At 38.1% G+C, this 24,491-nt stretch overlaps 1 protein-coding gene across 7 annotated transcripts in view; it reads right to left on the bottom strand.

Moving 5' to 3' along the window:
* Positions 1–24,491, bottom strand: part of CASP8AP2 (caspase 8 associated protein 2) — a 52,009-nt gene that overhangs the window by 821 nt on the left and 26,697 nt on the right. For 3 of the 7 annotated variants that reach the window (XM_055330091.1, XM_055330090.1, XM_055330092.1), the window contains 4 exons: positions 20,625–23,748; positions 17,923–18,022; positions 17,310–17,362; positions 14,770–14,942 (listed from right to left, as the gene is read on the bottom strand). In XM_055330091.1, coding sequence (XP_055186066.1) covers positions 14,933–14,942; positions 17,310–17,362; positions 17,923–18,022; positions 20,625–23,748 — 3,287 coding nt within the window. In that variant the 3' untranslated portion in view covers positions 14,770–14,932. Of the gene's footprint in view, positions 1–14,769; positions 14,943–15,118; positions 17,363–17,922; positions 20,122–20,624; positions 23,749–24,491 lie in introns of those variants that run through there. The other 4 variants (XR_008665076.1, XR_008665075.1, XM_055330093.1 and 1 more) reach the window with 3 other exon arrangements.

Genomic DNA, 24,491 nt, shown 5'->3' with positions numbered 1-24,491 from the left:
ATCCTATGTGATCTTAACTAAGTCTCAATTTTGCCAGGAAGTTTTTCCTTAACCATCCCAAGTCAGAGAGATTTTTCCCATTCCTGAATACCACTCATCTGGCATTGTATATACCATGAGTTTTGTGATGGTTATGTCTTATGTCCCTCTTCATGGAAAGGTATACTTTCTGCAGACAGAGACACTTTCTATAGCATTTTATTCTTTACACACAGAAGGTATCATTAAATAATACTGGGATGAAATGTCTTTCCATTTTAAAACTGTTCCTTGGCTTTATCACTGGAATAATCAACAAAAAAATCTAAGTAGATCCTCATTATGTATTGTCTATGGATCCCACTGCAAGTAAGAAAAATCAACCAAATAAGCCCTCTGGGACAGGCACAGGGTAGCAGTAAAGATTAAGCAGTCATAGAAACAGTACCAGACATGTGATTATACCCACAAAGCCACATCTGGAACTGCATGTTTTCATGAAAGCTTTGTTAATTTAGAAGAAAAGTGAATATAAACTGCTTCTCTAGCAAGCTTGGAATCTAGGAAAGAACCAAGTATAGCTGACATGAATAGGTTATTTGGTTTACCCTGAAAAAAAAAGAATATTTTTAAAGTTCGATGAGATTAAAATACTTAAATAGGTTAAAGGCTTCTAAGATGTGGAAGACTTCCCAATACTAAAAATGTGGAGAAAAAAAAAACAGAAAATGTTATAAAGTTAAAACCAATAATGAAAGAATTTTCCCCTTCCACAATTCATTCATTCAATAATATTTACTAAAATCCTACTATCACCTAGACATTGTCCTAGAGCCAAAGAATTCAACAATGAACAAGATATACCTGGTCCAGCTTTCATAGTACTTAGTAAGGATTCTCACTAACATACAAAACAGACAAATACTGAAAAAGAATTGATGAATATCAACTCAAAAACACAAGACAGGGGTGCCTGAGTGGCTCAGTCAGTTGAGTGTCCAACTCTTGGTTTCAGCCCAGGTTATGATCTCAAGGTCATGGGAACAAACCTCAGGTTGGGCTCTGCACTCAGCTGAGAGTCTGCTGAGGATTCTCTTCCTTTTCCTCTCCCTATGCCCCTCCCCTGCTCTTTTGTACACAATGCAAGTGCACTTGCTCTCTCTCTCAAATGAATAAATCTTTTTAAAAAAACAAGAGAAAAAATATAGAATCATTCCATTTTCCCTACTTATATCCAAAAATAAAATAAATCCCAGGTGGAATATAGTATTAAATGTAAAAAAGTTAACTATGAAAGTATTAGAATAAAATATAAAGGACAGGGATCCCTGGGTGGCGCAGCGGTTTAGCGGCTGCCTTTGGCCCAGGGCGCGATCCTGGAGACCCGGGATCGAATCCCATGTCGGGCTCCCAGTGCATGGAGCCTGCTTCTCCCTCTGCCTGTGTCTCTGCCCCTCTCTCTCTCTCTCTCTCTCTCTATCATAAATAAATTAATTAATTAAAAAATATATATAAAGGACAAATGTTTTATAATTTTGAAGTAAAGGAAATCCTTTTTAAGCACATCAGTGCCAGAAATTGCAATTGAAAAATTTTTAGATTTTACCCAAAAAATTGAATACCAAAAGTGGAGATGTCCAGAAGGCATTTGGGTCTCGAGAGTAAAAACAACAAAAGGTACAAACATGGGGATCCCTGGGTGGCTCAGCGGTTTAGCGCCTGCCTTTGGCCCAGGGCACGATCCTGGAGTCCCGGGATCGAGTCCCACGTCGGGCTCCCGGCATGGAGCCGGCTTCTCCCTCCTCCTGTGTCTCTGCCTCTCTCTCTATGTCTATCATAAATAAATAAATAAATAAATAAATAAATAAATAAATAAATAAATAAATAAGCAAACAAACAAATCTTAAAAAAAAGACGTTTTAAAAAAAAGGTACAAACAGGAGATAAACATTTACAATTTGTGAATAATCACTGAATAGGTAGAGATCATGCTGGGACAAGACAAAGTAAGCCAATGACAGAACGCTGAGAAATAGCATAGGAAAATAAATCTACAAATAAAAATGAAAAATGGACAAAGGGTGGGTGGGGGAACCCTAAGAATAGTGTCACTGAAACCAAAGGACAAAGTTTCAAGGATAGACACACTGCCAAATACACATATTTCTTTATATAAATTAATTGGGGGATATACCATGCTCAGGGATTGGAAAATAGTATTTGTAAACATGTCAATTCTCCCCAAATTAACTGATCCATAGATTCAATGTGAGATTTTTATATCAGAGTAAAATAAAATCCTATAAATGTGTATACATATTTGGTATATGGTATATATCTATATGAGCATGGAGAAAAAATACAGGGCACACACTATGAAGTTAATAGATTACTGGAGGGGCAGCCGAGGTGGCTCAGCGGTTTAGCGCCACCTTCAGCCCAGGGCCTGATCCTGGAGACCTGATCCTGGAGACTTGGGATCGAGTCCCACGTCGGGCTCCCTGCATAGAGCCTGCTTCTCCCTCTGCCAGTGTCTCTGCCACCCCCTCCCTCATGAATAAATAAGTAAAATCTTTAAAAACATATATATAGGATACTGGAGGTCTGTAGAAGGTGATGAAGGTATAGGGGCAAGGAGAGGCAAAAAAGAAAAAGAATAAAGACTCTTCTAAGCATGACAGATTTTTATCCAATGTAAATTATTTATGTAAATTTTTACTTGTATATACATACATATGTACACATAATTTTTTAAAATAACATTTACTTAGTAGATAGCTCTCAGAACTTGGGAGGGGTATTAATGAAACATTCTATGTACTTGTGAATTCTTTGAAATTGAAAAATTAGGAATGTAGTTATATGTAGTACTTGCAAATAAAAAATTAGGTTTTAGATTTTTTTTTTTTTATTCACAGAGACACACAGAGAGAGAGAGGCAGAGACACAGGCAGAGGGAGAAGCAGGCTCCATGCAGAGAGCCCAACGTGGGACTCAATCCAGGGTCTCCAGGATCACGCCCTGGGCTGCAGGCGGCGCTAAACTGCTGCGCCACCAGAGCTGCCCTAAAAATTAGATTTTAAAACCTTGGACTTATGCCTCATGAACTGAGGCAATAATTTACTAAGTTCTATCCTTTCTTAAAGTTTAGGTCCTTTCTCATCATTTCTTTAAAAATTTTGGACATTATTTTTTTTATTTTTATTTTTTTTTAAAGTTTTTCTTTTTATTATTTTTTATTTATGATAGTCACAGAGAGAGAGAGAGAGAGAGAGAGAGAGAGAGGCAGAGACACAGGCAGAGGGAGAAGCAGGCTCCATACACCGGGAGCCCGACGTGGGATTCGATCCTGGGTCTCCAGGATCACGCCCTGGGCCAAAGGCAGGCGCCAAACCGCTGCGCCACCCAGGGATCCCCATTATTTTTTTTAAATCACTCATTTAGCACTTACCAAAAAATCTAGACTTTCTATTTTATATAAAAACCCTGAAATGGGAAAGCTAACTCATTTCATTAACTTATTCTCTAGTTGGCAGTCCTAAACTATTTAATGCTTTTTTCTTTTTAAAGATTCATCCATTCATGAGAGACAGAGAGAGAGAAGCTGAGATACAGGCAGGGGAGCCTAATGTGGGACTCGATTCCAGGACCCTGGGATCAGGACCTGAGCCAAAGGCAGACACTCAACCACTGAGCCACCCAGGTGCCCCAATATTTAATCCTTTTTATTGCCACTATCTCTTTAAAACTTGGTAATCATTACCTTTACATAGCAAGTAAAAGAAAACTAGGTCAACATGAAAAATAAAACTACAATCATGCATATTGGCACGCAAGAGCAAAATCCTTCAGACAAATATTCCCATGTTTCCTAAACGTAACTACTTTTTACCAATAATGACTACAGGTCCTAGAAATATTCTTGAATTTTATTATCAAATACTAATTTAGCATCTCCCATGTAAAAACTGGTGCCCCTTTCCTGAATTTTAGTTCAGATCTTATCTTTCTATCCCCACAGGGATTCCCCATATTTCTCATAAACAAGTCCACATATTTACCACTTACCTCATGGGTGGTCAAAAAAAATAACTGGGATCAAAGAACCTTAAAGTTGGACCATGAGTGGCTAATTAGTGAACAGCTGCTGCTGGTTGCAGATATAAAGACTCTGATCAGCTGTGTGTGGGCCAGAATCCAGAATGAGCACAGTAATTTTGATCAATACAGTCTAACCTACTTCTCCCTGGAGGTCAAAATGTCCTTTGGGGGCTTTGCAATTCTCTTGTAATATTTTCTCCTAATTGACACCATGCCTGAGCCTCTCCTGGTGTATCATATTTAGAAACAAAAAGTGAGACAAATGAGAATTTTCCTTTTTTATTTGTGGATGATTACAGTGATTTGAGTTTTGGTGCATTTCTTCCAACTGATTACTCTGGGAATGCATGTAACAGATCAATGGGACATGTCCAATTTCATTCAAGAGCTGCCTGGGGTGAGTCTTGCCTTGTCAAATGTGAACAAGTAACAATGGAATGACAAACCCAAAGTGTTCTTGCAAATCATGCTAGGATGAAAGTAGAAACATCGCAAAAAGAGATCAATAGACCAGAGAGGGAGCCAGCTACACGTCTGTAGATTGTTCTAGCAATATTCCATTAGGTTGAAACAGACAGCTGAGGAATTTTTTTTTCAGTACATAATCTGAAAGCCTCAGAGAGCTATGACAGATTTTTGTGGAAAAAGCATTTAAATTCCAGAGAGGTCAAATGACTTGCCCAATGCAGGGCAGAGACTATGTCTCCTAACCCCCGGTCTTGTAATATCTACATCAGTCACATCTCAAATACACAGTCTTACTGCTATCTTAGAGGGGTTGAAGCAAGGGTATCACTAGAACCCAGTGATGATACCAAATGACAGCTCCTGTGCATTTTTTTTTAAGTAAGCTCCACATCCAACATGGAGCCCAACATGGGGCTCGAACTCATGACCCTGAGATCAAGATCTGAACTGAGATCAAGAGTTTGTTGCTTGGGGCGCCTGGGTGCCTCAGTTGACGGAGCATCTGACTCTTGACTTTGGTTCAAGTCATGATCTCAGCATCATGGGACTGAGCCTTGAGTCAGGCTACACGCTCAGCATGAAGTCTGCTGAAGACTCTCTTCCTCTCCTTCTCTCTCTGTCCCATTGCCACCCCCCTCTAATAAATAAATATTTTAAAATTTTTTGGAAAGTATATAAATTAATGATAGTTCCTAAGTATCATCTAACTATTCTATTTTCATATATTTAGTCTTAAAGAATAATAAAAGCTAAACAAGTGAGGTTAAATTTCCACTATCTGGGGATCCCTGGGTGGCGCAGCGGTTTGGCGCCTGCCTTTGGCCCAGGGCGCGATCCTGGAGACCCGGGATCGAATCCCATATCGGGCTCCCGGTGCATGGAGCCTGCTTCTCCCTCTGCCTGTGTCTCTGCCTCTCTCTCTCTCTCTCTCTCTGTGACTATCATAAATAAATAAATTTAAAAAATTAAAAAAAAAATTTCCACTATCTGGCACACTAGCCTGAAGAACAAATTGTCAGAATTAACTAGAAGCAAAAACACATAATGTATTAATATGTGTATTTTTATGGCATTGAGCACACTGTTCCAGAAAGCCCTTGACATTTAATTCCAAAATTCACCTGAAGAGATGAATGTAATGCCTTTAAAGCATCTTGTCAAACATTAAAATCATACATTATGCATAGAATAATCCAGAAGGGTACACAAGAAACTCCTTTTTTTTTTTTTAAGAAACTCCTAATATTAGTTGCCTCAACAGAAGGTAACTGAGTGGCTGGGGAAGAGGTAAGATGAATCTTGTACACTGAATCCTCTGAACAGCAAATGTATCACCTAATTCAAGAAAATGTTTAAACTAGGCAGTGAAGTAAAAATAAACGCAACTATATGTCAATTTGTTTTTTAAAAAAAGTCTGCAGATGTATCAATCTGATCACTTCCTTCTTGAAGACTTTTTATTTTTATTTTAAAGACCTTATTTATTTATTCATGAGAGACAGAGAGAGAGAGAGAGGCACAGACACAGGCAGAAGCAGGCTCCATGCAGGGAGCCCGACATAGGACTCGATCCCAGGTCTCCAGGATCACACCCTGGGCCAAAGGCGGCGCTAAACCACTGAGCCACCCAGGCTGCCCTCTTGAGGACTTTTCAGCAAGCAGGTGAGTATCTTTAAGGCAGAGGCACACAGTGGACAACTCTCCCATAATCTCACAATAGTTTAAAACGGCCTAGTGAGGTTAAATAATCCTGCCCTGCTGCTGAAGTTCTACCCACTGCCTCATCCCCAACCAGCCCTAAGGCTCAGCAGGAATTAGCACACTAAAGGAGGAGAACTACTGCCAGAGAGAACAAGGTTGTGTGTGTTTTTCCCCAATTTCCTCCTTTCTCCTTCACCAAGTTATGTTGAATCTGTGAAGTCACTGGCAGGCTCAAGACACACTCAGAGAAACAGAAGGGAACAGAAAGTTTAGAGAATAAATGTCCCAGGATGGAGGAAGATGCACATGGAGTTGAGAGCTCCACTAGTTACCGCCTCTGTGCTAGTCAGTGGTACAGATACTTACAGAGTCCCCACATTCACCGCGGGGGGATGACATAAATTCCCTAGAGGCAGAAGAGGTTGTTGGTTTCCCATAAGCAGCTGTAAAACATTAGGACTGGGAAAGACAATATAATACCAATGAAGGGAAAGTACGAGTAATATAGGGTAGAAGCTGCAGAAGAAAAAAGCTCATTTGTGCCAAGTCCCTCATCTGTTACTCAGATTCAGAGGAAATAGGAGATTCCCAAGAGAAAATGTAAGAAATTATAGGAACTGGGTTAACCCATCAGGTTCCAAGCAAAGAATTTGGTGTTCTTCAGATAAGTTATCACCCCCCCCAAAAAAAAATGCCAATTACAGAAAAACAGAACTGCAAAATAAAAGATGAAAACACTGTAGCAGCAGAACCTAAAGTCAATTGTTGTTAGGAATTTCAATTTATAAAACGGTAAAAACAGGCAGTCTGGATAAAGCCAGCCAGGATGGAAAGCTCCAGACTTATCTATTGAACATCCCTACTTCCCCCAATCCAAAGACTTGCCAGAGGAATTAATTTTGAAATCTTGTTTTAAAATCCCTCCACTGGGGTGCCTGGATGGCCCAGTGGGCTAAGTGTCTGCCTTCAGCTTGGGTCATAATCCTGAGGTCCTGGGTTCAAGCCCCGCAGCAGGCTCCCTAATCAGCAGGCTCCCTGCTTCTCCCTCTCTAGCTCTGCCTCTGCCTCTCCTCCCGTCACATTCGCACACTCTGATAAAATCAAATCTTAAAAAAAAAAAAAAAATGCAGTGTTGACTGTCATATTTAGGAGACATCACTGCTTAATAAACAGTACTTTTCTCTTACCACCTTCAGCCAGTTGCCTCTCCCAGTACCAGGATGTATGCTCATGAACCTAATTTAATCTATTACTTTGGTTATCAATTATCTACCCTTACAAATTTATTTTATAGGTATGCTTGCACATGTATAAAATGACGTTTACAAAGTGATTCATTTGCAGAAGATAGGAAATGCCAGCATGTCCATCTACAGGGAACTGGTTAAATAACTATGACAAATTCACACAATGGTATATTTCCAGCTGTCCAAAAGAAAACATACTGATATGGAACATTCTCCAGCGTATTGTATGAAATGAAAATAGCAAGGTACATAACTCTTTTCTTTTTGTAAGAAAGGGGAAGAAATAAGAAACGAAAATGCATAAGGTAGTAGTAAAAAATATGCACAAGAAATTAATATGAGATTACCCTAATAGGGTGGACAAAGAAAAAGACAGAAGCAAGTCTCAGAATGATACATTTTATAACTTTTTTTTTCCTTAGGATTTTATCTATTTATTCATGAGAGACATAGAGAGAGGCAGAGACAATAGGAAGAGGAAGAAGCAGATCCCTGTGAGGAGCCCGATGCAGGACTCGACCCCAGGACCCCAGCCAGGATCAGGACCTGAGCCAAAGGCAGACATTCAACCACTGAGCCACCCAGGCGCCCCCATTTTATATCTTCTTAATTTTTAAACCAAGCTAATGTATTACCTACACAAAATTTTCAATTAAATTTCAAAATAATTTACCCACGAAGCTGAATTTATGCCTTTCACAACTCTTCTCTGCCTTGGCATCCTTCAAGGACCAGATCATACAGCATTTCCTCTATGTTGCCCCAATTTGTTGCCTGTAACACCAGTGTATCACTTCTCACAGTTAACTTGGGTGTTTGTCTTCCCAGAAGCTGAACTCCTTCAGAGGAAGAATTTTTCATTTTTATCACCAGCACCTATCACAATGTCAGGACTTAGGCACCTCAATATGTATTTAATTTTTAAAGTATACCTCAGTGCACTGAATCAAATCAATCATAACCATTGGATCATGGCACACTGCCATTATTCTTTCATGTAGATCTTTTTTGAAAATGTATTTTTAATACTATAGTGAACATCCATGAACCCACACCAAACTGAGTAGAACACTGACACCATTTTCTAGATGCTTCTTCCCTAACCCTTCATTTGCCTTCCTCAATTTAGACGTAGAGCTTACAGCCTTCACAAAAATTAACTCAAAATGGATCACAGACAATACAGTTGTCACCATCTTGTCTGAAAGTTACATCAATTTCCCTGTCTTCTGCCATCATTTAGGCCACAGAGTCTAGACAGTCTTGACATCCCCAGAACATCATACTGGGCCACATTTTGCTGATTGGATCTGATGAGAAAGAGGTAGCAAGTATGGTAGATGCTTTAGTAATAAGACATGCAAGCCACAGGATGGGATATAAACCCCCATCAAAATGAAGGGGCCTGCCACCCCAGTGGAGTTTCTGGAGGTCCATCCCTTGCCAAGTGAAAAGATATGTTGCTGTCCTTTGCACTAAAATAATTGCAAAAACAAAATCCATAATGCTTGATAAGCCTTTATGAATTCCAGAGGCCATTTGATGTGTTACACTACCCCCACTTAACGATTAAGCTGTAAGGCTGTCAGTTTCCACTAGGGAACAAAGAGAAGGCTCTGTAGCAAGGTCAGGCTATAATACAAAAGCAGTGCAAGATCCCAGCAAATAAGATGAGACTCAAAGAGACTACAGCTAATAAATATGTTGCATGAAGTCTCTGATAACCCTCAATAAAAGAAATCAGAGTGGATACCTCCAGTGTTTTATAACAAAGCTGTGTACCCTGTTAGAAACTGAATGTCTGACCCTGGGTAATCAAGGGACCAGGTGACCCAAACTGCCTAGAATTAACCGGGTTTTATCTGACCCACCCAATCATAAAGTTGAGCACAAAAAGCAGCATTCATCAATAAGAAGATATGTTATATAAATAAGCAGGCTGAAGCAGATCTGAAAGATACAAGTTGCATAAGCAGGTAATTCAGACTCTAATATGTAATGCTGTACCTCTCTTCTCACTCACTCAACACCTATGGCTTCATGTGCAGCCCCTTATAACCAGTTATCTGAGAAGAAAAAGATTTGGGCCTGGCTTCCAGGTGTTTCTGTATTACATGCTAGCACAAGCCAGATGTCGAGTGCTCTATTACAATCCCAATCAGGACAGAATGAAAAAGGGAAATTCGGGGAGCCCTGGTGGCTCAGCGGTTTTACTGCCGCCTTCAGCCCGGGGTATGATCCTGGAGACCCGGGATCAAGTCCCACATCAGGCTCCCTGCATGGAGCCTGCTTCTCCCTCTGCCTGTGTTTCTGCCTCTCTCTCCTTCTGTGTCTCTCATGAATAAATAAATAAAATCTTTAAAAAAAAGAAAGAAAGAAAAAGGGAAATTCTCCCCAAGGATGGGGGTAGGAGGAGACACAGAACTTTATATTTGTCTCCTTCACTCAGAGAGAGGGCCAAAACTAGAATCTATTCAAGGACAGTAGTTAACAGCATAGCTAGAAGGTTAGAATTGAAGAGAACATAATTGGATATATGACAAAGTCTAGGGAAGCAGCAACGTGAGTGCATTCCTAACATCATACACAGAGAAGACTGTGTCCCATGTGAATATTCACAAAAGGCATCTGCTTATTGAACAGAATCTCAACAATGAGGTGGACAAGATAACGCATTCTGGAAATGAGTCTCTTTCCCTTGCAAACCCAGTGCTTAGTGTAAAAATGGCCATATGGCAAGAAAGCTTTGTATGAGCTCAACAGTATGGACTTCCCCTTACCACAGCTCTTTTGGGTACATCCACTGTGTAAGTCTTAACCTATCAACCACGAAGTCAAAGTTAAGTCCAAATATGGACTAGCCAACTACTGAGTAGCAGGTGTATTACATCACACTGACTCTGTCCAAGGAACAGGAAGCAATCATATTCTTAGAATGGCATTATGGAATACCTATTCACCACTACTGTATTCCACACATTTTCTATTGAAGAAACTCATTTCACAGCAAAATAGTTTCAGCAAATGGGCTTATGCTCATCTTTCACAATCTCATCAGAAAACAGAAAAAAAGAACACCTTCCAATGCATTTTTATGAAGCCAGCATAACCGGAACACCAAAATCTGACAAGACATTAAGAAAAATTTTAAGATCAATCTCATGCACAAAAAAAAATTAAAAAAATCACAGAAAATCCTAAATAGCAAACCAAACCTAATATTATATATAAAGGATCTAATACATCAAAGTTAGGCTTATTCTGAGATTACAAGGTTTATTTAAAAATCAATGTAATTCACATTTACAAACTAAAAGAACAGTTTAATAAAAATAAATATTCACTCATGATTTTTTTTAAAGCCCTTAGGAATGTAAGGAAACTTCCTTAATTTGTATCCATTCTTTTTTGATTTACAGGAAGTCTCATATTTTTTTAAAGATTTATTTATTTATTTATTTATTTATTTATTTATTTATTTATGATAGACATAGAGAGAGAGGCAGAGACACAGGAGGAGGGAGAAGCAGGCTCCATGCTGGGAGCCCGACGTGAGACTCGAACCCGGGACTCCAGGATCACGCCCTGCGCCAAAGGCAGGTGCCAAACCGCTGAGCCACCCAGGGATCCCCAACAGGAAGTCTCATATTAATAAAATATTTTAAGTTTCCACTACGAGATCAAGAATAAGACAAGAATGTTCACTAGTATCAATTCTAAACATTATTGTATTAGAGTTCTTAGCCACTGCAAAGAAACGAAAAAAAAATTAAGATTACAAAGGAAGAAATAAAACTATGATTTGTACAGAAAATTCAAAAGAATCTACCGATAAATCTTTAACATATATATGACAGTTCAGCAAGTCTCTAGGTATAAAGTCAAGTGTATTTCTGTATACCAAAAAGAAAATGAAATTGTTTATTACAGGATCGGATACTATCAAACAGTAAGAATGAAAATATGCAAGACTTACACACACACACACATTGTTATTTAGATAAATGCATTTCAATAGTGGGATATATCATGCTCAGGGATTAGAAATTTCAAAATTTTAAAGATGTCAGTTCTTCCCAAATTAATTGATTCATGGATTCTGTGGAACTTGATAAACTGATTCTAACCCGTATGTGGAAATGTGAAGAGCCAAATGCATCCACTACAATGGTGAGGAAAGAAAACAAAGTGACAGAATTTGTCTACTGAGTATCAAAACTTACTATACACTAATTAAGAGAGTGATAATGTGAGTGCAAGTTTAGAAAAAGAGACCAATAAGCAGAAGAGACATTGCAGAAAGAAATTCATGTATACATGGGAATCTCATTTGTTGCCAAAGTGGCAATGAAGAGTGGTGAGGTATGGACAGTCTTTACAACAAATGAGACTTAATCAAGAAGATATTTTTTAAAAATAGAAATTAAAGTCAGCCCCTACCTCACACCCTAGAAAAAAATCAATTCCAAGTAAATTGTACATGTAAATGCGTGAGGTAAACCAATAAAAATTTCAGACATTAAGAAAATATCTTCATCTTGGAGTTGATAAAGATTATCTTCAGTAAGTACTACTATAAATTAAAAGAATGATAAACTAGATCTTCATTAAAATGTCTGCTCATCAAAAAATATGTGACCCAGTGAAAGGCAAACCACAAAGTCAGAAAAGGGATTTCCATGTACAGAATAAAGGGATCATATCCAGACCATATCAATAGTTCCTACAAATTAGTAAGAAAAATAGATCAGAGACTTGAACAAGGACTTTACCAAAAAAAGGGTATTCAAATGGCCATCATTCAGGAGAAATCACTCCACCAGAATGACTAAGATGAAAGACTTACCATACTGAGTGGTAGAGGGCATGTGAAGAAATTGGAACTCACACTACTGAAGACATGTAAATTGGCAAATGCACTTAGGAAAACTGTTGGGCAGCGTTTACTAAAGTTTCACATCTGCATACGACTAATAGGTATGTATCCAACACAAATGTGTCCATACATGCAGCAGAAAAACATGTACAATGTTCAGACCAGCATTATTTAAATAACCCCCAATGGAAACATCCTAAATGGAAGATTCTCACAAACCTGAATGAGCAAAAGTCAAATAAGGGTGTATATGATGTATGATTTCATTAAAACAGGTAAAGCTATCCTACGGTAGTATCAGCAATAGCACCGATCTCCAAGAAGATGGATTATAACTAGGAATGGGGGGGTGGGACTCTCTGGGGGAGCTAACAAAATTATCATTCTTTACCTGGATGGTGTTATAGAACTGTTCACTTTGTGGGAATTTACCAAGCTACTTTTCTCAGTGCCAGACTTTAATTTTTAAAATTCAAACTTTCGGGGTGCCTGGGTGGCTCAGTATCTTCCTTTGGCTCAGGTCATGATTTCAGGGTCTTGGGATTGAGCCCCATGTTGGGCTCCCTGCTCAGTGGAGTCTGATTCTCCCTCTTCCTGTGTCCCTCCCCTCACTATGCTCTCTCTCAAATAAAATCTATTAAAAAAAAAAATGAAGCTCAACATTTTTAAACGTGTACCTTCATCCTAACAAGACAAGAACTCTTAACATTCTCATGGTCCCTTGATCTCCATCGTGTTGGTATGGTCTAAAATTAATTCTGAAAAAAAAAAAAAAACTAATTCTGGATTATGGATTTGTCCTTTTTTCTCTTTCTTGCCCTATTTACACTTTACCAAGATATCTAACCATTCTTACTGCCTAGCTCTTATACTATCTCCTGGGCTTATTTTTTGTTGAGTATTTTTCAAAAAGTGTTTACAATATGGATTTTTGATTGGTAAACCTTAATGTTTAGACCTCACATTTGAGTAACAAGTGGATATAAAACTTTAGATCCAATACTTCAAAAGGTTTTCTTACAGCCAATATTGCTCTTGAAAAGTCTGAGGTCAGGGATCCCTGGGTGGCTCAGCAGTTTAGCGCCTGCCTTCCGCCCAGGGCGTGATCCTGGAGACCCAGGATCAAGTCCCATGTCTGGCTCCCTGCATGGAGCCTGCTTCTCACTCTGCCTGTGTCTCTGCCTCTCTCTGTGTGTTTCTCATGAATAAATAAAATCTTTAAAAACTTTTTTTTTACAAGAAAAACTTAAGATTTTTCTCATCTGTAATACTCTTAAATTTCAATGTGTCCAGATGTGAGTACTTTCTTCTTCATTAGTACTTTATGGCCCTTCCGAACTTCAAATTTTTTCTTATCCTGGACCCCTTTAGTTACTTAAATGTTGGTCCATCAAGCTCCGTCCTTCATCTCACTTAAATCTATATCCATGTTTTCTTTTTTCTTCTTTCTTCTGGGAGAGTTTCTTTTTTTTTTTTTTTTTAAAGAGATGCTCTTTTCTGTTTGTTTTTTTAATTTTTTTATTTATTTATGATAGTCACACAGAGAGAGAGAGAGGCAGACACAGGTAGAGGGAGAAGCAGGCTCCATGCACCGGGAGCCCGACGTGGGACTCGATCCCAGGTCTCCAGGATCGCGCCCTGGGCCAAAGGCAGGCGCCAAACCGCTGCGCCACCCAGGGATCCCTGGGAGAGTTTCTCAATTTGATTTTCCAACTTACTAATTTATTCTTCAGTTACATCCATCCTATTTTTATTCCACTTTATCACATTAATATACACATTAAATACTGGGGTTTTTTTATTTAATTTTTTTAAAATCATTCATGAGAGACACAGAGAAAAAGAGAGAGAGGCAGAGAGAGAAGCAGGCTCTATGCAGAGAGCCCAATGCGGGACTCAATCCCGGGTCTCCAGGATCACGCCCTGGGCTGAAGGCGGCGCTAAACCACTGAGCCACCCGTGCTGCCTTGTTTTTTATATTTCTATTTGGGTCATTATTTCTTATTCTTGTATCACATCGCTATAATCTTCCCTTTATTTCTTTTAATGTTTATGGGCTTACTTTTAGATTCTGATGGTCTTATGTAATCAATTTTCTTTTGAACCAGTGGCACCTCTTTCGGCTGTGAACTCACTTACCTGGTGGTGTAGGCTCTTTTGAGTGATAGTATGCTCTAAGGAAAGGCTGAGGGCCAGCCCCCTGGGCTATCTTGAGGGTTGAAAGACAGGCAAGCAGATACAGCCTGATGGTGGACAGCCCCAACGCTACTAAAACCATAGTAAATTATTTCAGTTTGTAATCTACCAAGTAACCCTTCAGAATAGAGCTCCCTCTTCAGATATCATGGAAGAATTGGCAATTTCCTAAGACACTTCCTAGAATTTAGGGCTGACACTGCAACCCACCAGACCTATGAGTCTGGAGGGGGAGGAGTGAACAAATAATGCACAAACTAGTCAATCCTTACCTGTTTTCCCCCAAATCTTCACCCAAAAGGGCTTTTGTGCTGCCCAGATTTTATCTGTGAGGACACCTGCAGCAGAAGTCTGGTTCACTGTACTAGTACCTGCTGTAAGAAAGCAGGCAAAGGCAACTGGTTTTCTCTAACGAATCTACTCACATTCAGCAAGCCATATCCCCACCAAGAACCAATTCAAAACAGCCCCCATGTCCCCTGGGAGTTTACTTTTTTCCTTTTAATCATTATCTAAACACACTAAAAGAAACATTCTAATAAAAATATAACAGAATTTACATGGCTTTATTTATACATTAATGGTATTGAAAGCAAACTTTATACAAAAAGTTTTATACATATAAAAAAAATCCTTGGCTAGGCAAAGCCCTTTATGTGTTTGTATACACACAAACACACATACACACACACAAAGTATTTTACATCATTGTAATTATACATATTTACATATACACTATTTAAATTATTTTACAATTTACCAAAATGAGAGGCAATTAGAAAAGCAAATAAAAATGGATGAAAACAAACTAAATAATCATTGTTTAAAATGCTACAAAATTATTCTGAAAAATCTAGAAAAGAAAGTCGTTTCTCTGAAATATCAAAACTAAGGTTTCAATGCCATTTCACTGTTGCTTTTATCTTAATAACAAGTTCTGTTTAAAAATAAATATCTTGACCAGTAACAAGTGGGCAATCAGACTGATGGCTGGAACAAGCTAAATAAGCTGACTTGAGATTAAAAAGTCAGCGAGTAATAGCAAATATTGATTTTCATCTAGTAACCAAATATGCCATAAAACTGCCCTCTACTTCCCCATTTAAAACATGAGGAATTCTAAGCTTCTGTGTAGTATGGAATATCAATTAAGATTCCAAAAAGTTCAGCAATTTATCTGTAATATAAGAAAATGCTGAAGTTATGATTCTATTTTTCTTACATGACCCTTTATAAGGTGTTGTTCTTTAAATGAGTTCACTCAGATATCAATGTTAAAGAACTAGCTTTTTACAGAATCAGTTTGGTAACTTTATTGCTATATTCTGATTTTGAAAGAATTTAATGAGACTATAGTACTTGCGATAGAAAAAATGAGTTAAGAGACAGCTAGGATTAAAATAACCTACTGTTTCTGCTATCATGCAAGCAAATAAAATTTCAAGTATCAAAGCCATTAGGATTTTAGATTTGTAATGGAACTAATAAACATAACTTCCAGATACAAGTTTATTCTTTCATGAATGTGTTTATCTTCACAAGAGAATGGAAGTCACATTTTAAGATAACATTCAAGTAAAATAAAAACTCAGCTTAATCTCTTAAAGGCTGTGAAAATTTTAAAGTCCAGAAAATCTGAAAAATAATCGGGCCATTTGGAAAAGTTCTTAAAGAATAAGATGTTTTCTATTTAAACTCTCCATTATTCAATCTTACATTCTGAATTATGTAAATAGGATTTTAACTTCATAGTAAACTGCTAAACATCTTAAGCTCTCACTAGCAATTGAGTTGCTTAGAGAGGATACTGAAATTAACAGGTTATCTCAAGACAGTAATTTACATTGGGTTCAGAAATAGACTTAAAACTCAAAAATATTCAGGATGCTCTACACTAAGATCTATGTCCCAATACAGTTTCTATTCAGATTTAATTTAATTTGTACTGAATTTAATTTGAAGTTCATTTGAAATTGGGTGTTCTGCACTCAATTATACTTACAAACAAACTGAAAAATAGTGATAGGTTACATATCTTTACCATTTCTTTATGTAAAAGTTCAAAATATCTAAGCAATTGGTTTGGGTCTTAAAAAAAAAAAACTGCTCTAATTATTGCCTTAATAAACCTGTAAAGAAATGGCTTAAATAAACTGAGGAAACATGTCTGTGAACATTATTAATTTAAATTGATATGGTAAATGATGTCATCTATTCAGATGACAGTGGATTTCATGTTTATGAATGATGTATGTTTCATATTTTAAAAGTATTTAGTATTCCTAATTAAAATTTGAAAAATATTAAATTACAAAGACTATAGACTTCATTGTGAAATATATGCTATTCAAGAATGTTTTATTTTTCTTCACCTATAAAAAATTTTTTATTAATCATCAAATGCATTTCCCCTCCACCCTAGACTCATCAGCAGTCAGAAGGTTGAGGAGAAATATAATATGGTATGTCAATTATACTTTAAAAAGAGAGAGGGAGAGTTGAGGAGAGATGCCATGCTGATCTGAACTGCAGCAGGCTTCTCTCTGAGCATGTCCCTGTGGATGAGGTGACCTCAGAAGCCTGCACGAGCAATCATCCTCCAACCTGTGACTGAAGCAGGAACTCAACTGGGTATCTCTCACCCACTACTCGTATCTTCAATGACTAACAGGTCATTAACTGCACAGTAACAGTGTCAAACATTTACTTCACTAGTCTCCTGTAGCAGAACCATTAACTACCTGCATTTTGACTTTTCAAAGAGCTTCATTAGCTGCTGGAATCTTTCTGAGACCTGAAAAATTTTAAACAAGTGTTAATTACAAATGTCTCAATAATCTTTTTTTTTTAATATGTGACGAATATTTTCAAAAAACATCTAAAGACAGAAATATCTGCCCTCAATAATAAAGACATGAAGTAATGTTTGGAAAAATGAGATTTATCTTCATACTAAAGATGATTATTAGTTTAATTTTTAATATTAAACCTTCTTTAACAAGCAAATGTCATTACAAAACAGCCTGAGATCAAATAAGTAAATGGTAAAACAAGAGGGAAAAAATTAGGATTGATCCAAACTTCTTCCACAATCACCAAGTTTTTTTTTTTTTTTCTTTCCTGTGCCCAAAGTGGGACTCAAATTCACAACCCTGGGATTAAGAGTCACATGCTCTATTGACTGAGCCAGCCAGGTGCCCCTAAGTTTTCAACAGTTTTACATGAAGAGCCATACTGTTAAAAGAATTGTGGCTAATAAATACCTACTTATTTCAAACATGATAAAAATTAAATCTAAATATTTATAGTAGCAACATTTATAAAACTATAGAGATGTAAAAATTGGGTAGTTACCTGATACGGATTTTTATTCAACTTGGAAGCTAAATAAGAAAATGTTTTCAATGATGGCCCTCTTTTTTGACACTCCAGTAAAATTTCCCGGTCATCATTTCTGAAGAGAGAAAAACGTTATTTAGCCTTTATAGATTAAAGCCGAAAGGTAAACAAAATTGGTAGACTGCCTTAATGTCTACCAATAGGGGGTAACATTTTTATTAAAACCCACGAATAAAGATGTATACACCAAAATATGGACAGTGATTATCTCTGAGAAGTATTACGGATGATTTTAATATCTGAGCTCACAAGTATTTACCAGAATGTTCTAAAATAAACTAATATATTTTTTCTAATTACAAAATTAAGGATTTTTTGGGACTCCTGGGTGGCTCAGTGGTTGAGCATCTGCCTTTGGCTCAGGGCATGATCCTGGATTCCCGGGATCGAGTCCCACATTGAGCTTCTTGCATGGAGCCTGCTTCTCCTCCCTCTGCCTCTCTTTCTGTGTCTCTCATGAATAAATAAATAAAATCTTAAAAAAGAAAAGTTAAGGATTTTTTTTAACTTCTACCTTTAATTGTAGAGTACTTTTAAAATCAAGGGCTAAACATGATCACAGTCTTAACAAGCAGAACCACAAGTAAAACAGAATCCAGAGGCAGCCTGGGTGGCTCAGTGGTTTAGCACCACCTTTGGCCAGGGCGTGATCCCGGGAACCTGAGATCGAGTCCCGTGTCGGGCTCCCTGCGTGGAGCCTGCTTCTCGCTCTGCCTATGTCTCTGCCTCTCTCTCTCTCCGTGTCTCTCATGAATAAATAAATAAAATCTTTTAAAAAATAAAATAAAATAATAAATAAAACAGAATCCAGGGGCAGCCTGGGTGGCTCAGTGGTTTAGCACCGCCTTAGGCCCAGGGTGTGATCCTGGGGACCTGGAATCAAGTCCCGCGTCAGGCTCCCTGCGTGGAGCCTGCTTCTCCCTCTGCCTGTGTCTCTGTCTCTGTGTCTCTTGTGAATAAATAAATAAAATCTTAAAAAAAAAAAAAAAAGAATAAAACAGAATCCAGATGTTCTCCTTCTCAGACCTCTGATTCTCTACATGGTCTGAACCAGTGTGTGTTATTATAATCTCTGAGATTCTATTCTGCCATCTGTAAATCCCCAGAGGTGAAGGCATGGAAGACTGTGGTATTAAAACTGGTCACCAGGAGGTTGCTACAGAGATGCCCCAGACCTCTGAGCACATCCAGGACCCGAAGTTAAGAGCAAAAACAAAAGGTCAATGTCTGGAGACTTGAGCTGTGACCAGGGAGAGAAGATGTGGGGCTCTCAGTGGGGTAGGGAGCTGGGCACTCCAGGTGCTTCTCAATACCAACTATACCTCAAACGCGCATGCCCCCAAATCACACTCTAGAAGCTGGCGGTGTTCTGTGGTAGCTAGTGCTTTTGGTTAAAATAAACATATCTCTTTAATTTATTAAAAAATAAAATATGATAAAATTAAATAGAATAAATTAATAAAAATAAATAATAAAACTGGTCACCAATTTCAATATGATTAAGCTTCCCTCATTATGTACTCTAAATCTGGGGAGCAGTGTAGTTCTAGTCCAGTGGTTCACAACTGCGGTTACATTTATGTGTGAAATTGGATCTTTAAATCTACAGTTCTTAAAAAGTCCACATAAAAATCAAAAGTGCAACCTGGGCAGCCCAAGTGGCTCAGCAGTTTACCACCGCCTTCAGCCCAGGGTGTGATCCTGGAGACTCAGGATCAAGTCCCACATCGGGCTCCCTGCATGGAGCCTGCTTCTCCCTCTGCCTGTGTCTCTGCCCCTCTCTTGCTCTCCTCTCTCTCTCTCTCTCTCTCTGTCTCTCATGAATAAATAAAATCTTTTTTTTTAATAAAATCTTTAAAAAAAAAACAAAAACAAAAGTGCAACCTACTGATGAAACTTTTTTTTAAAACTCTTAATTTAGAGGAAAACGCAAATTACAAATGCTCACTTTCTGCCCTGTTTTACCACCTGTCATTCTTCCTCTCTAAAATGTGGTTATGCTGGGGCACCTAGTGATCCAGTTGGTTGAGCGTCTGGCTTAATTTCGGCTTGGGTCATGGTCTCAGGGTCATGGAATCAAGCCCAGCGTCAGGCTCTGTGCTCAGTGCAATCTGCCTGTCCTCCTCTCTGCTCTTCCCTGCACTTGTGTTCTCTCTGAAATAAACAGATACAATCTTTAAAAACAATAAAAAATAAAGTGTGGCTATATCAGTTCCTTACAAATCAAAAAGAATTTTTGACTGAAAAAGTGAAATTAAAAAAAAAAACAAAAAACAGGAGCGCCCAGGTGGCTCAGTCAGGTAAACATCCAACTCTTGATCTCAGCTCAGGTCTTGATCTCATGGTCTTGAGTTCAAGCCCTGCACTGATCTCCATGCTGGGTGTGAAGCTTATTTAAAACAACAACAACAAACAAAAAAAAAAACAGTGAAAAATTATGTTCATAGTGCCAGTGCACATACCTAGTTAAGAGCCACTGCTCTAGATCATTCTAAACTGCAGTTAGACTGTACTCTAGAGTGCATCTTCTACCAACTTGGGCCACTTTTGAAGTCATCATTTGCCTTATTTTAGAATGGGATAAAACTATGATGACATGACAAAACAGGTATCTGGCCCCTCAAAATTTCCTGATTTAAAAGTCTCAAGATTCTTACCTTGTCCATAAAACGATAATCTCTCCCTTCTTTTTAATAACATTCTTTGCAGATAGGCTTATGGGAGACGTGGAAGATGCTGCTGATGGATCCTTAATCCCTGGGCTTGATGAGGAGGGGTCTTTAGTCACTGCAGGGGCCTTTTTCTTACTGGCTTTCTTTCGGTGAGCTTCATCATTCTCACCAGAATCTTGGGTAATTTTCTTGGTCTTTTCCCTACTGGTTAAGTCTGTCTCTTTTCTCTGTTTTTTATGAGAATGATTTAGGTCAGAAAGGTTTTTTCTCTTTTTAGGAGCATTATCCAAAGCTCCAGGCAACATTGAACCATCAGAATTTGATGCCAGCTCTGACTTTAAATCATCCTTTTTAACTTCACACGAATTGGGAGGTTCTGAGGTCAAATCAATATAGGCTTCTTCAACAATGCATTCCAAAGGCCTGTCTGCCACTTGCACCTTTTCTTCTTTACAATTATCTCCTTCTACACATATTACCTGACACTCTGAGCGTTCAACAGCTAAAGCAGGACAGTTACTTTCATTTTTACTTTCACTTGAAACATCTTGTGTCAAATCAATAAAAGCATCCACGGTATCAGGCTGCATATTATCTAATATTTGAGCATTCTGATCTAAATTGCCCTCAGGGCATCCCAACTGATCAATATTTAAAACTGTTACTTCTATGAATTCCCCCAAGTTTTTGGTCTCAGTGACTGGATCTTTTGTGAGGTCTATATATGTGTTTGGAAGGTGATCCTCGACAGAATGTGAAATTTCTTCCATTGGAGGCAATTCTTCAATGCTTTCAGGTACTTTTGGTTCCCACACTTGATGCAACTTGAAACATTCATCAGTCACTTCATTATTATCGCCCACTTTGCCAGAAGCATCTTTAAGAAATTCATATATATCGGGAACCTGTGTTTGTATCATACAGTCCTGTTCTTCCTGAGCTGATTTACTGCTATGAACATTGCTGTTGGAATTTACTTCCTCCACAGATTTAAAAACCTCATTCTGACATGAAACATATTCTTTCTCTGCCTCTTTATCAGATTCCTTTTCCACTCTGGGTAAAGATGTCAATGACTCATCAGCCACCATATTCTGTTTAAGACTAGGCGAGGTAGATGGTGCTGCACGCCGTATTTTCACAATGAAATGATCATTGGACTTTTCCATAATGACAGCATGCATGGGCAGGTTGGGGTGGTACTGAAAGCCTGGAGCCACAGACCGACTTGTCCATGATGAAGAACAACTTGATTTGCTGCTTGAATTATCAGACTCCAGGGCTAAATGAATATCTTGTTCAGATGCATCTTCTTCCTCAAGTAAGGCATCTTCACTAAAATGGGCACTAATAACTTCTTCAGGAGTTGAACTAGACAAAACTTCAGGCTTTAAGAAACTAAGATGACCATCTGACTTCAGAGGTGACGGCACTGTTAAAGAGACTGCTAGATCTTCAAGAAGTATGGAGGAAATGCAGGGCTTGCTCTTTTCTGAACTACATACATTATCTTTACTCAAAGCTATGTTAGTGGACACTTCAAACATACAACTTTCATCCAGTACATCAGGATGAACTGGCAATGAAAGCCCTGATGACAGAGAAGGGCCTTTCTCAGATGATAATAATGACCAGTTATCATCACTAATCATTTTAGGACACGGAGAAACCACCCCTGAAACGAGCTCGTCGGTTGTACAGGCTGGTATAGATTCACACTTAAGACTCTCCAGCAGCTGTTTTTCTGGGGTCTTTAACTCCCACTCACTTTTTTCATTACAATTAACACTGTTATCCAAAAGATCAGAACCCTGTAACAAACTTTTAAATATTTCACCCATCTGTGCATCACTCACTAAATTAAAAGTAAGGCTAGAGGCTTGCTGTTCAGTAAGAATCTCGAAACTGCGTTCTGGCTTCAAAGCTACGTGCTGGGATGTTTGTGCATCCTCTATGGTGCTGCCTTCAATTTTCCCTGGCTTTGGGGTGTTGGGACAGTTTGGTTCCAAGGAGTGTTCTTCAGATTGAGAGTTCTTAATGTTATCAAAGCAAGTGTTAAAACTTTTTTTAATGTCACGCTTTACTGTGTTAATATTGAAATTATTTTGGTCTTGATGTTTTTCCTCAGATTTTTTACATCCTAGTGAAGACTTACAATTAACAGAAACTTCTGATTTGAGAGATTTCTCCTTCAGCATTTCTTTGCTGGCATAGTCCACATTCCCCTTCTGACAATTAGAATATTGTGCTTTCTCTTTATTTATCTTTTCACGTTTTCCTTCATCACTGTCACTGCCAAAGTTTATGGAATCACAAAACTTTACTAAGATTTTCTTAAGCTTTGCAAACAAGTAATCCAGCTGTTCATCTACAAATTTCCACAATTTCTTTTTCATATCTGGTAGCTGCTGTTCAAACAAACGATCCACAATGCCGTTCTTTTTAACTTGCTTAAGTTTAGATTCTATAACATCACAAAGATTATTCTGTAAAGTAGTCACAGATTTTGAGATTTTGGATAAGTCAAGGTGTTTAATTAGTGATGTAAAACTCAAAACTGCTGACTCGATGATTCTATGAAACTGTATTAATGAAAATTTTACCTTGAATTTCATATAATTTTTCCTTACATGTTTTCTTATCATTCGCAACATGTGCATAATCTCTCGTACAGAAGAGGGTGCAGCAATAATCGGAACTATTTTTTCCAGGCTGGAGGTACTCATTGTCTTCTCTTTCTTCTCTGTTTTTGAAGATCTGCTAGATTCACTTCGTCTTTTATTCCATTTGCTTTTGGTCTGATGGATCTTTATAGATGTTTTCCTATTGTCTCTACCCAAATGCATAGTACTTTTCCTACTTCCTGGGCTAGTTTTTGGGTTCTGCACCTCAGTTGAAGTCCTAGATTTGGCACTTTTTTCAAAACTTTTTTGTGGTTTAGGTTTTTCACTATCGCTTACAATTTCTCCTTCTTCTAATTCATCTAAAGATGAGTTCTTATGAGAGTCTGCATCTATAAATTTGTCAGATTTGCAAACTGGCTTTTGATTTTCCTTATTGAGATCAGACTTGCTCTTGGAGGTAGACTGAGCTGAATTTGGAAATATATCTGTGGAAGAGAAAATATATTATAGTCACATGACTAGAGCCTTAGTCATTTGACATTTTCATACTAAATTTAACAAAAACTTAAAATACTGAGGCAATTCTTCTTTTTCTTTTTTTGTTTTTGAAGTAGGCTCCAGGGCACCTGAGTGGCTCAGAAAATTGGGTGTTTGCCTTTGGCTCAGGTCATGATCTCTAGGTCCTGGGATAGAGCCCAGCCATTGGACTCCCTGCTCAGTGGGAAGTCTGCTACTCCCTCTCCCTCTGCCTCTGCCCCTACTCATTTACACACACTCTATCAAATGAATAAATAAAATCTTTAAAAAAATAAATAAGTAAAAAAGAAAATATGTTCCACACCTAAGCCTGGAGCTCAATGCAGGGCTTGAAATCACAACCCTGAGATCAAGAGTCGAATGCTTAACCAACAGAGCCACCCAGGCACCCCCAATTCATTTTTTTTAATATTTTATTTATTTATTTACTTATGAAAGACACAGAGACATAGGCAGAGGGAGAAGCAGGCACCATGCAGGAAGCCCGATGCAGGACTCGATCCCAGAACTCCGGGATCATACCCTGAGCCAAAGGCAGACAGACACACTCAACCACTGAGCCACCCAGGTGTCCCCCCCAATTCATTATTTTAATAGCTTTTTTCAGTAAACCATTAATGCCTAATACTTAATCATGTAATATATTTTTATTCATTATTTTAATTTTTTTTCTCAATAAAATATTAATGCC

The sequence above is a fragment of the Nyctereutes procyonoides genome, unplaced genomic scaffold (assembly GCF_905146905.1).
Source record: "Nyctereutes procyonoides isolate TBG_1078 unplaced genomic scaffold, NYPRO_anot_genome, whole genome shotgun sequence".
In the NCBI taxonomy this organism is placed as follows: domain Eukaryota; kingdom Metazoa; phylum Chordata; class Mammalia; order Carnivora; family Canidae; genus Nyctereutes; species Nyctereutes procyonoides.
This window is presented reverse-complemented; position numbering and strand designations above follow the sequence as displayed.